Source organism: Mustela nigripes, chromosome 13 (genome assembly GCF_022355385.1).
Source record: "Mustela nigripes isolate SB6536 chromosome 13, MUSNIG.SB6536, whole genome shotgun sequence".
Taxonomy (NCBI): Eukaryota; Metazoa; Chordata; class Mammalia; order Carnivora; family Mustelidae; genus Mustela; species Mustela nigripes.
In genome coordinates, this window is record NC_081569.1 from 109706077 (window position 1) to 109720832 (window position 14756).

At 44.2% G+C, this 14756-nt stretch overlaps 1 protein-coding gene across 1 annotated transcript in view; it reads left to right on the forward strand.

Moving 5' to 3' along the window:
* Positions 1–14756, forward strand: part of MTHFD1 (methylenetetrahydrofolate dehydrogenase, cyclohydrolase and formyltetrahydrofolate synthetase 1) — a gene marked incomplete at its 5' end in the record, with an annotated part of 59929 nt that overhangs the window by 35051 nt on the left and 10122 nt on the right. Inside the window, 10 exons of the mRNA XM_059372152.1 lie at positions 619–665; positions 1271–1378; positions 1515–1589; positions 3923–4025; positions 6475–6551; positions 7427–7567; positions 8816–8884; positions 9181–9292; positions 9394–9533; positions 12439–12480. Of these exons, the coding sequence (XP_059228135.1) occupies positions 619–665; positions 1271–1378; positions 1515–1589; positions 3923–4025; positions 6475–6551; positions 7427–7567; positions 8816–8884; positions 9181–9292; positions 9394–9533; positions 12439–12480 (914 nt within the window). The remainder of the gene's footprint in view (positions 1–618; positions 666–1270; positions 1379–1514; positions 1590–3922; positions 4026–6474; positions 6552–7426; positions 7568–8815; positions 8885–9180; positions 9293–9393; positions 9534–12438; positions 12481–14756) is intronic.

Sequence of the window (14756 nt, forward strand, 5' to 3'; positions counted from 1 at the left end):
CTGTTTAGGAAGAATTGCAGTCTCTGTGTTTGTGTTTGGTGTGTATATTTTAAACATTCTTTTTTTTTTTTTTAAATGCCAGAGTAGCATTTATGAGAGTAGGAAATTGAACAGGGTTGCCTTTATGTAACTGTAGGCTGGGTCGTTCAACAAATGTTATGAATCGTGGGGAACCTGTTTCTAAAGATAATGAGTAGGTATGTATGTGTTCATGGTTTTGTCATTTAGACCCAAATTTCAACAGAAATTATCCTGTGTGAACAGGATCAAGTGTTTTAACCTGGTCAAAGAAAACTAAAAGACCCTGACTCAAAGCAGTCCAAGTGGTTGGACTGCTTTCCTCCTTTAGGATGAAGACTGATGCGTCCTTTATAACGTGGATAGGAATACAGTTGCCAGTACCCTGTAGTTTGAGTACCTGCTCTTCCCAGCAGTGGGATCTTAAGTAAGAGCAGTTACTTCCTTATTTTATTTGAATTTGTTACAAATACATAGTCATCAAACATACACTGTACCATGATAAGCATTGCAGTGACAGAAACCAATTTGCTTTGATTTGATTTAATTTGTGGCGGAAGCACACTTAACACAAGTCCTCACCCTTGACCTGTCCTGTAGGTGGCGCTGCAGGAGGAGGCTACTCCCAGGTCATTCCCATGGAAGAGGTAAAGTGTCTGGAATTTGGTTTGAATTGGACCCTTTAAGATAGCTTTTCCTTCCAGAGATTAACCTTCTTCTGTAGAGCTCTCAGTGGACAGATGACTGGTTTCTCATCAGAAGTAACTCTCAAGGGGAAAACATCTTAATATGCAGACTTGTGAGACAGCTTGGTTTTTTGACATGGCAGGGACTTCAAGGTCTGGCTTTCAGTGGGAATAATAATTTTCAGTGAGAGATAAAATGAAGCGTGAGAGTGGGAAGAACCAACCCAGAGCGAATTCAGGGTGGTGACTACAGAAATGGGAACCTTCCCATTTCTTCACAGTTGAAAGGACATGAGCCTATCCTCAGTAGGCGAGGGTTGCTGTTGATGCTGGGCTGTGTCATTTGTGGTTATGGGATGTGTCCCTGAAGGAAAACATCACTTTCTCCTGAGGAGAGAGAGTCTGTAATTTATGTCTTCAGGAGCTATTTGTGTTGGGTGTTTGTTCACCAGCTCTGTTGCCATCGGTTTTCTGTGGGCTTTAATGTGGGGATCGATTGGGTTGCAATATGTTGATGGCTGGAAAGATGCAGAGAAGTTGAAAGCCTGATGTGGCCTCTGTTACAGTTTAATCTCCACCTCACCGGTGACATCCACGCGATAACTGCCGCGAATAACCTTGTCGCCGCGGCCATCGATGCCCGGATGTTCCATGAACAGACGCAGACAGACAAGGTAGGCTGCTGGGGCCTTAGGGACACTGTTGAAAGGGTTAAAGCAGCCGAATTAATGTTGGCCCCTCGGGGGCTGGTGTTGCAGGTAAAAACGAGTTTCCTCTCATTGAGAAGCCCTTTTCCTCCCTTTCTTTAAGGCTCTCTTCAATCGTTTGGTGCCTTCAGTAAATGGAGTGAGAAAGTTCTCTGATATTCAGATCCGAAGGTTACAGGTAAGATTTTCCCTTCTTGGTTTTTGATCTTGTATAAAATTGGGTGATTGATAAAAGATAAGGAAATGAAAATCTTCTTGGGGTAATCTATTTTGGATCAAGTTATATCCATAATCATAGTCTTCTGGTCATGATACATCTAGCAAAGATTGGTGGTAGAGGTTCTCATTCATCTGTAAATTATAAGTGTTTAGTCCTGGAATAAGGAGAGCACTGACAGCCTGCCCTCCGTTAGGATGAAGACTGATACGTCCTTTATAGTGTGGATAGGAGTACAGTTGCCAGCACCCTGTAGCTTGAGTACCTGCTCTTCCCAGCAGTGGGATCTTAAGTAAGAGCAGTTATTTCCTTATTTTATTTGAATTTGTTACAAATACGTAGTCATCAAACATACACTGTACCATATGACCCAGAAATCCTATGCCTTGGTATTTATCCAAAAGAAATGTGAAATTGTGTTCATACAAAAATATGAATTTTATTGTTATTATTATTATTATTTAGAAGATTTTATTTATTTTTGTGAGATAGAGTTCATGAGCAAGTACATGAACAGGAGAAGGGGCAGATGGAAAAGCAGACTCCCTGCTGAGCAGGGAGCCCTGTGCAGGTCCTCCATCCCAGGACCCTGGCTGAGATCATGACCTGAACCAGAGGCAGACGCTTAACCCACTGAGCCACCCAGGTGCCAGAGCAGGCAACTTCTAATCTCATCTTTGATGATGGAACTTTCTGTCAGATGTGGGGAGATACTGGACTAAATCTGTCTACTTTTAAACCTGTCTGATCCTTTAAAAAGCTCTAGGATTTGAAATCAAGGGACCTACCTGGGACCACAGTACCCCACACCAGGTTGGAACTAGAACCTTTCTTTTTTTTTTTTTTTTTTAGATTTTACTTATTTATTTGACAGAGAGAGATTACAAGTAGGCAGAGAGGCAGGCAGAGAGAGAGAGAGGAGGAAGCAGGCTCCCTGCTGAGCAGAGAGCCCAATGCGGGACTCGATCCCAGGACCCTGAGATGACCTGAGCTGAAGGCAGCGGCTTAACCCACTGAGCCACCCAGGCGCCCGGAACTAGAACCTTTCATGGGTCCCCAAGTATCCTCTGAGCTCTCCCCGTCTGGCCCCGTGCGCTCAGTCAGGGTATGCGGTCAACGGCGGACTCTCAGCCTAGCGACTGCGAGTTTTGCTGACTCTCTAAACAACGTCCTGTACTAGGCCTGTGAGACCAGTTTGATGAGCCAGTGAGGGCTCTGAAAACACATCTGAGATTTTAAAACAAAGTCCTCACAGTATAAAAAGGAACTGTGGGAAGAACAGGACTTGCTAGAGCCCACTCAGATCGACCACACTTTAGGGGAAAAAACAAATACATTTTATAGGCACTTTCCATTTCAGCATGTGACCTGCATATACACTGTAAGTAAATAAAATTTCCAAGTTCTGTGAGGAGGAAGAAGAGACAAACCTATCTTGTGCCTTTTGGAACAGTCAGAAGGCAGTGAAAACGTAGTGTATATTAAAAAGCCTAGAAAAGGGCGCCTGGGTGGCTCAGTGGGTTAAGCCACTGCCTTCGGCTCAGGTCATGATCTCAGGGTCCTGGGATCGAGTCCCACATCGGGCTCTCTGCTCAGCAGGGAGCCTGCTTCCCTTCCTCTCTCTCTGCCTGCCTCTCCGTAATAAATAAATAAAATCTTTAAAAAAATAAATTAAAAAAAAAAGCCTAGAAAAGTGATTTATTTATTTATTTTTATTTTTTAGAAAAGTGATTTACATCGATTTTTGCCTTTCCTCCTATTTCGTTTGAATTAGGCTTCTCAGTCTTCTGATTGAAAAAGCCGTGCACTTTGCTTTTTCCTTCCAGGATGTTTGGGTTTGGTGACCACTTGTCTGTCATTATGCGTATTTACGGTTGGTTTAGGGAAGTGCCCCTGGTGTTCAGTTAGAGGAATAAACATGTTAATAATACCTTTGTCTGCGTGTGAGGAAGAAATAAAACTGCAGCCGAAGGTATTATAGTTTTTCCTTCTGACTCTAACACAGTCTGTATTTCCTAGAAGGCACCCCATCTGGAGATAGAGAATACATTTTTTAAAAATTTACATGCCTGGGTGGTTCATTTGGTTAAGTATCTCAGTCCTCCAGTTGTGAACTCAGGGTTGTGAGATCGAGGCCTCTGTCAGGCTCTGTGGTCAGTGGGCTTGGGTTTCTCTTTCTTCCTCACCCTCTGCCCCTCTCCCCACCTCAAAAAAAAAAAAAACCCTTTCCAAAAAATTATCATGCTTTTATTTGTTTTGTCTTATTTCATGTTGTAATTTTCCTGCCTTTTCAGAGACTAGGCATCGAAAAAACCGATCCTACCACACTGACAGATGACGAGATAAACAGATTTGCAAGATTGGATATTGACCCAGAAACCATAACTTGGCAAAGAGGTACCCGTGCAGTGCAGTATAGACACCCCATTTGCTTCCATTGTTTACACACCCCACGCTGCCCACGTGGGTTATTCAAGTGTGAGGTCCAAGAGCTCAGGTGTTGGTGTTACAGTTAAGGCATGACCAAGATGGTGACCCATTTGTTTTTTTGGCCACCCCCATCAGTCTTTTTCCTTATTAGCTGTAATCAAACCTCCTTTCATTGGGTTCGTTGGATATTTTGCTGGCTTTTCAGTGTTGATTGGAGTGAGGGTGGTTTCAGGGAAGTTCATGCCTACACCAGAAATAACATTTTGCAAGTTTCATTTTATGCAAAAAGTTTCGGTGTCATGAAGTAGAGAAATTATGTTTTATCACTTCTTGAATCATGTTGCTCTTTTCTCTCAGAACTCTTATCTGGCATAAAGTGACTTGCTTTTTCTTGTCGCTCTCTAGCTTGCCTACTCATTTTTACATCATTTTATTAAACTCCTGTAACAAAGTAGGTAGCCTTCAAGGTTAAAACAGTTGGCAGTTCAGTGAGTGAGTTGCATGGCTTCACTGCCATGTGATGAATCTCTGCATGCCGTCCATGTGGCTTAGCATTTTCTTTGGTACCAACAGTGCATCTCTCTGCCCTGTGTCACTGCTAAGAAGGAATTTTTGTCCAGTCATGCAGAATGCACCTAATGGCAAATTTATTGACTGTTTCTTTGATTTTCATTGGCTCAGTAACTATTGCTAGCTAATGACATTTTTAATTTTTTTTTTTAAGATTTTATTTATTTATTTATTTGACAGAAAATGCGAGATAGCAAGCACAGACAGAGGGAGAGGGAGAAGCAGACTCTGCTGAGCAAGGAGCCTGATGTGGGGCTCCCTCCCAGGATTCTGGGATCATGACCTGAGCCGAAGGCAGACGCTTAACCGACTGAGCCACCCAGGCATCCTGCTAATGGCATTTTAGAGATGACTCCCTTAATATCAAAAACCACCCTGATATTTTTTTCTTCCTTTGCTTCAGTAGCTTTTTTTTTTTTTTTTAAGATTTTATTTATTTATTTGACAGAGAGAGAGATCACAAGTAGGCAGAGAGGCAGGCAGAGAGAGAGGAGGAAGCAGGCTCCCCCGCTGAGCAGAGAGCCCGATGCGGGGCTTGATCCTAGGACCCTGAGATCATGACCTGAGCCAAAGGCAGAGGCTTAACCCACTGAGCCACCCAGGCGCCCCAGCTTCAGTAGCTTTAGACAGATGGTATATTTTCACTTTCCCTTTGCTTTATGTCTAAGTCATGCTTTCTGGAAAAGTAGAAGGAAATAAAGGAAAAAAATGGATCACATCTACTGACTGGCTACTTTATCTTGAGAAATCAAGTACAAAGAATTTGACCTAGTTTTTGAAAACAAGAGGCTCCAACAGCACATTACATCCTTCGCTTATCAAGTGGGATGTGTGTGTGTGTGTGTGTGTGTGTGTGTGTGTGTGTGTGTGAGTGCTTGCGCACGCGTGCGGGCACACTGCGTGAGACACGGTGCGAGACACTGCTTTCGGAGTTTAAGTTATTGCAGTCTGTGGAAAGCAATTTTCCATGTTTTTCAAGTACTTTAAAAATGCCTCTCCCATTTGACCCATTAAATTGCAAACTGGTTTGTTGTTCGTTTTGTGTTTTATGATTGTTTGGCATGTCATTACAAAAAATACAAAATTGGGAATGCACTAAAATGTTAACAGTGATTATTCCTGAAAGGTGAAAGGAAGATTAGTTAGTGGGTTGATCTTTGGTGCGTTTTCTAAGAGTATACAATTGGCTGGATACTCTGTCATTGGGATGGAAATTATTTCTTCTAAGTATGCTGAAGGGAAGAGCAGATAACCTAGTATGCTTCAGAAAGCATTTGCCATGTCCTGCATTTATGGCTCTTTCGTGTCTCAGGATGATGTAAGGTCAGTGAGTCATCCCACAGAACAATAGCCTTGGCCTTTTAAAAAACTGGCCTGCTCTGTTTTCCTTTTCACATGGGATGGGCTTCAAAATAGATGCCAGATTTCTCCTGGATGGTTTGAATTCTCTAGACAGAATAAAACCAAGCCACTCCCCATTTCTTAAAAATACCCTTTTGGGGGGGGGCGTCTGTCTGGCTTAGGTCAGTCGAGCATGTGACTTTTGATCATGGGTCGTTGGTCATGAGTTTGAGCCCCATGTTGTGGGTAGAGATGACTTAAAAATAAGATCTTTAAAACAAATAAATAAAATAAATAAACATAGCCTTCTTTAAAAATAACTCCTGTTCATTTATAGTATGTGAGCATCATTTCTTAACTTGCTCCCATATTCTAGCTTCGCCATCATCTCTGAAATCCAATGTTACTAGGCAGTCATTAGCTTGGACTTGTTTTAAGACTGGCTGGTCTTAACTTTATGGCCCTATTACTAAAAACTGTTCTGTATCTTCTCTTTCTGCTACAGTATTGGATACCAACGATAGATTCTTGAGAAAGATCACCATCGGACAGGCTCCAACAGAGAAAGGGCACACACGGACGGTAGCTATTTGTTCCTCTCTAAATGAATTATTCCTGTGAGGCAGATCCTTGCTGCTTCTGTCCTCCTCCATCCTCTCCCGTACGATTGATACTGCCAGGTGCTGCTCTGCCTTTTCCCTTTTAAAATGGAAGTGAGTAGGTGTGTGGCATTGAGCACTCCTGACAGCTTTTGCAATAAATCCCATGTGTCACCTGTGTGTTTTTCCCCCCGCACTTTTTCCTGGAGGTGGTGAGCCCCCGGTGAATATCCTTGCACATAAATGGATTAAAACCGCCTCTCTATTTTTTGTGGCCATTTACAACGTGTCTCTTCAATCTAAGAGCTTCTGTGTGTTGTTTCCTTGTGTGTTAGGGAAACCATCACCACAGGATTATTAGCTTCCTTCAGCAAAGATTGTTGGCGCTACTGGAACATTTATTTTTATTTTTATTTTTATTTATTTTTTATTTATTTTAATTTTTTTTAAAGATTTTATTTATTTATTTGACAGACAGAGATCACAAGTAGGCAGAGAGGCAGGCAGAGAGAGAGAGAGAGAGGGAAGCAGGCTCCCCGCGGAGCAGAGAGCCTGACGCAGGGCTCAATCCCAGGACCCTGAGATCATGACCTGAGCCGAAGGCAGCGGCTTAACCCACTGAGCCACCCAGGCGCCCCTGGAACATTTATTTTTAAAAATGGGCAACTCAAGGTCCTGGAATCACTGATGACAAATTTTTGCTATTGGAGAGTTATTTTCATTAAGTTCTTTGGGTACTGTTGTGCTGTCCTGTCCTTTGAAGCTATTTATGTAAGCCTCAGATGCAAACAAGTGTTGCTTTTACCACTCTTTTGGTTTCATGTGGTATTCCCTGTTGTGTTTTTTCCCGGCCCACAGGCCCAGTTTGATATCTCTGTGGCCAGTGAAATCATGGCTGTGCTGGCTCTCACCAGTTCTCTAGAAGACATGAGAGAGAGACTGAGCAGAATGGTGGTGGCATCCAGCAAGAAAGGGGAGCCCATCAGTACCGAAGATCTGGTGGGTACCCAGGGTCTCTGTGGGGACACAGGCTTGGTGATGCCTCCGTGTCTATTGCTTGAGTATCCCAGTAGTTACTGATGAATTCTCTGTAATTTTGCTGCTTACAAGGGAATTACGAAATTTCCAAAAAGAACTTCATAGCGAGTAATTAGGTGCTGCAGTAACAGACCACGGGTTTCAGATGGTTTGAGCAACAGCTTCACCCTGTGCATATTTCTGAAAGCGGGTGTATGACCTCAGTTTGTAGAGAATGTCAGATGTCCCAGTGAGGTCCTTAGCCCCTGAGACTGGAGTCACACCCTGGCCTCTCCCCTGGACAGGCCTCCCTGGGACAGGCCTCCCTGGCTGAGGCATCTTTGCTCGAGGCTCATTGCTCGCCATCTCCATGCTAATAACCATGTTGGGAACTGCACTTTGCCGGTTTTCGGATGGCCCTCCTGGCTAGTTCTCCACTTCAGGGTTATTTCTGAACTGTCCATTTGGTAATACGAGGTTTAGAATGAGATCATCTTACAGGTTAATTTTTTGAAAGCCGCTTTGTGTTGACACCAAAATGTTTGGCCTGTGATTAGCAGTCTGTCAGCTGAATTCAGAAAAGGGAGAAAATACTAATTTCCTCTTCTTACAGTCAATATGTGTAAGAAATGAAATCATTTTGAATTTTTACACCCAAACCAGAAACTTAGAAACTCACCGCAAGTGAATATAGGTGGGATCCATGGCTTTATCTTCCTACTTTGTCACCAGTTCATTCAACTCTGGTTGGATGGCTTTAAAGAGGGACCTGATATGTGAGAGTGTGTATTGAACTCCTGGGTACATCTTCAGTTTCAGCTTTGGAAAACACACCCTGAATTTGGTTTTCAATCACTTCTGCCCAGACATCAAAGCTACAAATAATTCAGTTCCTCTAAGAGCTAGCATTTCTGCGCTATAAACTAGTTTAAAATGGATTCCCTCCTCAATCAGCAACAGTGCTTGATTGGGATGCTTGTTTCCAGAGTTAAATGTTTTTCCACAAATTACATGTGAATGTCATTTTCATTCTTTGTATTCTTCTTGCTAAAAATAAGTGACAACCTCATAGTATATCCAGAAAAAAATAAGTCAATGGATGGTCTAGTTAGGTGAAAGTACTGATTGGTGCAAAATGGCTGAAGAGGGAAGATCTAAGAATGCTCAGTTTTGGTTCATACGGTTGGGGTTTTTTGCTGCTGGGAAACGTGTCTTGCCCTTGTTTTGTAGGGGGTTAGTGGTGCGTTGACAGTGCTCATGAAGGATGCAATCAAGCCCAATCTCATGCAGACATTAGAGGTGAGCAGAGCAACTCCCGCCTTCCCAAATCGGTCTTCTGTGTCACAGCACTGTGGTTATAAAGCAAACTTCTCTTGGGGGGGGGTCAGAGAATTCTCTGCCTGCTCATGTGTTTCCTTGCGTACTTTCTCACTGTTGTGTTTGGGATGTTCCTGAAATACAAAAGAGGTGGCTTTGTATTTTTCTTCCGGGAAGACTTGGTCTTTTGGATTCCAACTAACTTTCATACCCTTGACCACGTGATCGCATTTGGAAGCAGGATCGGCAGTGTGGCCCATGCCATCTCGTTTCTGCAGGGCACTCCAGTATTTGTTCATGCTGGACCGTTTGCCAACATCGCACATGGGAATTCCTCCATCATTGCAGACCGGATTGCCCTCAAGCTTGTTGGCCCTGAAGGGTTTGTGGGTGAGTATTTTTGTAAAACCTGTGAATAAACTGGGTGTTTTATTTTAACATCAAGGGAGTTGGGATGGCCTTTTTACAGTTGCTTTTCTCCTCACTTACAGTGACTGAAGCAGGATTTGGAGCAGACATTGGAATGGAAAAGTTCTTTAACATCAAGTGCCGGTATTCTGGTCTCCGCCCTCACGTGGTGGTGCTTGTGGCCACAGTCAGGGCTCTTAAGATGCATGGAGGTGGCCCCACGGTGAGGATTGAGAGTTCAAAGAATCTGATTCTCAGCAGTGTTCTGAAGGCTAAAAGGGATGGCTTGTCCCTCTTTTGTCATTCAGCTGCTCTTGTCCTCATGATTAATAGGGTGCCAGAGGCAAGAGATATTTCTACAGCTCTTGTACGGGCCACCTTATCGATCATGGAAATTGGCTTCACAGCCAGTCTTTCTGAGAGAACCATCTGATATCTAAACCAAGGACATGTGCTTGGCCAGATGCACAGAAAACTCCTTTATGTTCAGGCTGTTCTTTTTAAGGAAGTCCCCTTTTCCCTCTAAATAGTGACACTGACAGCCAGCCTGCTAAACCGTTTAGCAGAGACAGAGGTCAGCCCTTTCTTCAAAGGCGCTTGCTGGGTGAGACTAGCCCAACCTGGGAGAGAGAAGGAGAAAGGTAGATATGCCCTGGACGGCCTCCGGGTAATGGAGAGAAACTAGGTCAGGACTAGTTTATCTTTTTTTTTTTTTTTAAGATTATTTATTTATTTATTTATTTGAAAGACAGATCACAAGTAGGCAGAGAGAGAGCTAGGAGGAAGCAGGCTCCCCACCCAGCAGAGAGCCAGACACGGGGCTCAATCCCAGAACCCCAGGATCATGACCTGAGCCGAAGGCAGAGGCTTTAACCCAGTGAGCCACCCAGGCACCCCAGGACTAGTTTATCTTCAACTCTGACCTGAACTTCGTGTTTCCTGAATTCCTACTGGTTAGAAATTGCACTTTTTTTTTTTTAAGATTATTTATTTATTTATTTGACAGACAGAGATCACAAGTAGGCAGAGAACCAGGCAGAAAGAAAGGAGGAAGCAGGCTCCCTGCTGAGCAGAGAGCCGGACATGGGGCTCGATCCCAGGACTCTGGGATCATGACCCGAGCTGAAGGCAGAGGCTTTAACCCACTGAGCCACCCAGGCGCCCCAGAAATTGCACTTTTTATCCTATTATTGTAATACCTTTTTTCAGCACCTGCACTTGAAGATATTGTGGTACTTTTCAGAAATTACTTGAAGTATTAAATTCCTAGCCTTACTGAATTCCACAAGCCAGTCTTGCAACTTGAGAAATAAGACCTCCTTCACTTAAAATCAGTGTTTCTTAGGGAAACCCCTGATCACCACACTAACATAGAAGTTCTCAAGAGTTTTAGCCTCAGAACTTCTTTACACTTTCAAAATTATTGAGGACCTGCAAGAACTTTTGTCTTGGTGGATTGTATCTATGATATTTACTGTATTAGGAATTGAAGCTGAGTTAAATAGTAAAAATATATATATATTTCTTATATATATATATATATATTTTTTTTTTTTTTAAGAATTTAATTATTTGAGAGAGCGAGAGCACAAACTGGGAAAGAGCAGAGGAAGAGGGACAAGCATGCTTCCTGCTGAGCATGGAGCCAGACACAAGGCTTGCTTCCAGGATGCCAAGCCAAAGTCAGACACTCAACTGATTGAGCCATCCAGATGCCTCCCAAATTTTATATATATATATATATATATTTTTTTTTTTTTCATGAAAAGTTGTTAGATTTCCCCAAACAAAATATAAGCATTGTACATTGTTCAGATATCTTCAGGATCTGGCCTAGTTGGAGACCACTGGACTCTCATCTTCTCCATGGGATCACATGTCACATATTTTTTTTGCAAAAGTCCATTGTACACTCCCCTGAGAGAATGAGAGTGGAAAGAATCACTTGATATCTTGGAATTATTGTGGAAATAGTCTGGACCTCATGGACCCACAAAAGGATTAGGTCCCCAGACCACACTGTGAGAACCACTGCCATAAACAACCCCAGCATACCTCTCCAGTCTCAGTTGTCCGCAAGGCACCAAAAGTGTTCCTAGCCCAGGAGTGCAGGATGGACTCCCCTTTTATTCCCAGGTATAACCTACATGTTTTCGCTTTGTATGCCTTAACACCATTGCACCTTCTTTCCTCCTAATCTCAGGGTCTAAAAAAGAGTGCCAGACACTTAACATGGGTAGCACTGAGAGGAGATCATCCCACAGAAAGTTCTGTCCAGAAACCAGCCCTACCGCTCTTGCTTCCTCAGGGAGCTGCATGTAAAACCCAGAACATGGCGGCTCAGGTCCCTCCCCGCCCCGCCACCCACCCTCCCCAGCCCTGGTCGTGGCCCCTTTTGGAGTCAGAGCACCATTATCTCCAAGGAATGGGAGCAGACCAAGCTGAGATGCTGTGCACTGTGAAGTCCCTGGAATTGGCACCTTCACCTTAACGTTTGTCCCTGTAGGTGCAGCGGGGCCAGGCCACTGGGCATCTCCGTAACAGTGAACTCACTGCTTCAGTATTCTGACTCTGTCCATATACCCTGATGGAAGGGGAAAGTCCTGTGTTGTGTCCTCGTGTTTGCATTGCTCGTGCTCCTTCGTCCAGCTTCACGAAGGCATGGGCTGGCTCCACGGACCAGCTCAGGAACCCATTGCAGGGCTCGTCACAGACTCCACTAGTGGCCATTTCCGGGTGGCCTTTGCGGGGCTGACCACTGCCTTTTTCCCACAAGCCCCTTGACTTCCACCCCCGCTGCTATGTGCTTCATTGGCTGCGGTTCTCGCCCCTGCCTAGAACACATCCCTTTCCCCACCACCTTAACAGATCTGTCCTCACCTCCTTTGTTCAGGCCACAGACGTATCCCACTCTGCTCAGAGCAGTCATTTTTGATTGTGTGCAGTAGGCTTGGTCAGATACCCTAAATCCTTTGGGTTGGAAACCACCTTATCCTGCTATAACCGTCCTCCCCTGCGGCTGCCCCAGGGTGCAGCTTCTGGCCTTCTACACCTGACAGGGCATCATTTTAAGATAAAATGGGATTGTACGTAGAAAATGCCTCTGATTTTGCTTCCTTTCCTTCCAGGTTACTGCCGGACTGCCTCTCCCCAAGGCTTACACAGAAGAGGTAACTTCAGTCATTTCTAATCCCTTGTCCTAAAGAGCACCCCATCCCAAATCAGCACTACTCAGCCCAGTCCGTTCAGAAATGAGTGTGTGGGCGTATGGCTGCCAGGGCAAGGCAAAAGCCTGCAGTGTGCTGAAGAACTGCCGTGGATGAAGTTGGGAAGAAGTGTTTAGGAAACAGCCACCCCACAGAGGCTGCCAGTGAAGCCACTAGGGCTAAACCAGTGTGGCTGGTTCTCAGTCGGGACATTAGGCAGTGTCTAGAGACATGTGCGATCGTTTTGACTTCGGGTAGGGAGTGCTTCTGGTGCTGAGTAAAGGCCAGGGACGCTGCTCAACACCCTACAGCCCACAGGATGGCCTCCACAACAGATACAATTTTGCCCCAAATGTCAGGAGTCCTGAAGTTAGGAAACCCTGCCCTACACTAATGACCTTTCCTTCCACTGTCTTCCCTGCATTGGCTGCTTCATTACCAAACATCATCTTGAGTGTGAAGCAAATAGGAACTTTTTTTTTTTAAGATTTTTACTTATTGGGACGCCTGGGTGGCTCAGTTGGTTGGACGACTGCCTTCGGCTCAGGTCATGATCCTGGAGTCCCGGGACGGAGTCCCGGGACCGAGTCCCGCATCAGGCTCCCAGCTCCATGGGGAGTCTGCTTCTCTCTCTGACCTTCTTCTCGTTAATGCTCTCTCTCACTGTCTCTCTCTCAAGTAAATAAATAAAATCTTTAAAAAAAAAAAAAAGATTTTGGGGCGCCTGGGTGGCTCAGAGGGTTAAGCCTCTGCCTTCAGCTCAGGTCATGATCTCAGGGTTTTGGGATCGAGCCCCACATCGGGCTCTCTGCTCGGCCGGGAGCCTGCTTCCTCCTCCTCTCTCTCTGCCTGCCTCTCTGCCTACTTGTGATCTCTGTCTATCAAATAAATAAATAAAATCTTTAAAAAAAAAAAAAGATTTTTACTTATTTATTTGACAGAGATCACAAGTAGGCAGAGAGGCAGGCAGAGAGGGGAAGCAGGCTACCTGCTGAGCAGAGAGCCCGATGCAGGGCTCGATCCCAGGACCCTGAGATCATGAGCTGAGCCGAAGACAGAGGCTTAACCCACTGAGCCACCCAGGTGCCCCGGAACTATTTTTTAAAATATCTTTTCATCTGTAGATTTAAATCCATGTTAAAGGGCCAGTGTGCGGGTCAGGATCCCAGTTATTTTGTTAGGTAAAGTGTCCCTAAGCTGATGAGGTTGATAGCAGTCAAGGGGGACAAAGAACTGGGAGCTTGAGTCTTTTCCTACTTGGATCATTTCCTCTCAACCATTGGTAGAGGCTGTTTGGTGTAGTTTTGTGAGAGACGGACCCTCACATGAGATGGAGAGGTCAGCCGCTGCCACCGTTCCATTTTTCTTTCTTTTGGGGGAGACTGTTAAATTGTCAGGCAGTACACTGCCACTGTTCAAGCCCTAAATGAGGTATTTCAGAAGTAGCTAGAAAAGAATTGTTGGTGCCTTGCGTCTGCCTGTCTTCTGAGATATGATTTGCCTTTTATGGTCATTTGTCTGATTCACGCGTAGGAGGGGAATTCACAGTTCTGGCCCTCCTGCCACCCCACAGCCTTTCCTGTGTCTAATTAGAGTGACTGCCCCTAACCAGCCCAGCTGGCGTCTTCATTTAAGAAATTCTCCTTTTTAAAAACTGTTCTCAATCAGTCTTACATATTAATTGGTTTTCATGTGACTAGAGGTAAAGAATTAGCAGGGCTCACAGAGAAAAAAGAACAAGAGAGTTCCTCAAAGAGAGCAAAGAGATGAATAAGGCTTCAAGTCAAGCAAGAAATGTTAACGTTTTCAGATGCAAAGATACGTTTTCAGAGACAAAGATATATGATACCAGGAAGACATTTATTTTAGCACTGGGGTTAAATCTGAATTCTACACTAATTAGTGGTCATTAAATCTATAAAATCTCCATTCTAGGAGCATATAGAGTTAAAAGTATACAGTCTAATATATGAATGGGATAGTTTTTACAAAATGTAAATAAAGTCAATCTTTAAAAAAAAAAAAAAAAAGAATTTGGGGCGCCTGGGTGGCTCAGTGGGTTAAGCTGCTGCCTTCAGCTCAGGTCATGATCTCAGGGTCCTGGGATTGAGTCCCACATCCGGGCTCTCTGCTCAGCAGGGAGCCTGCTTCCTCCTCTCTCTTTGCCTGCCTCTCTGCCTACTTGTAATCTCTCTCTGTCAAATAAATAAATAAAATCTTTAAAAAAAAAAAAAATGTCT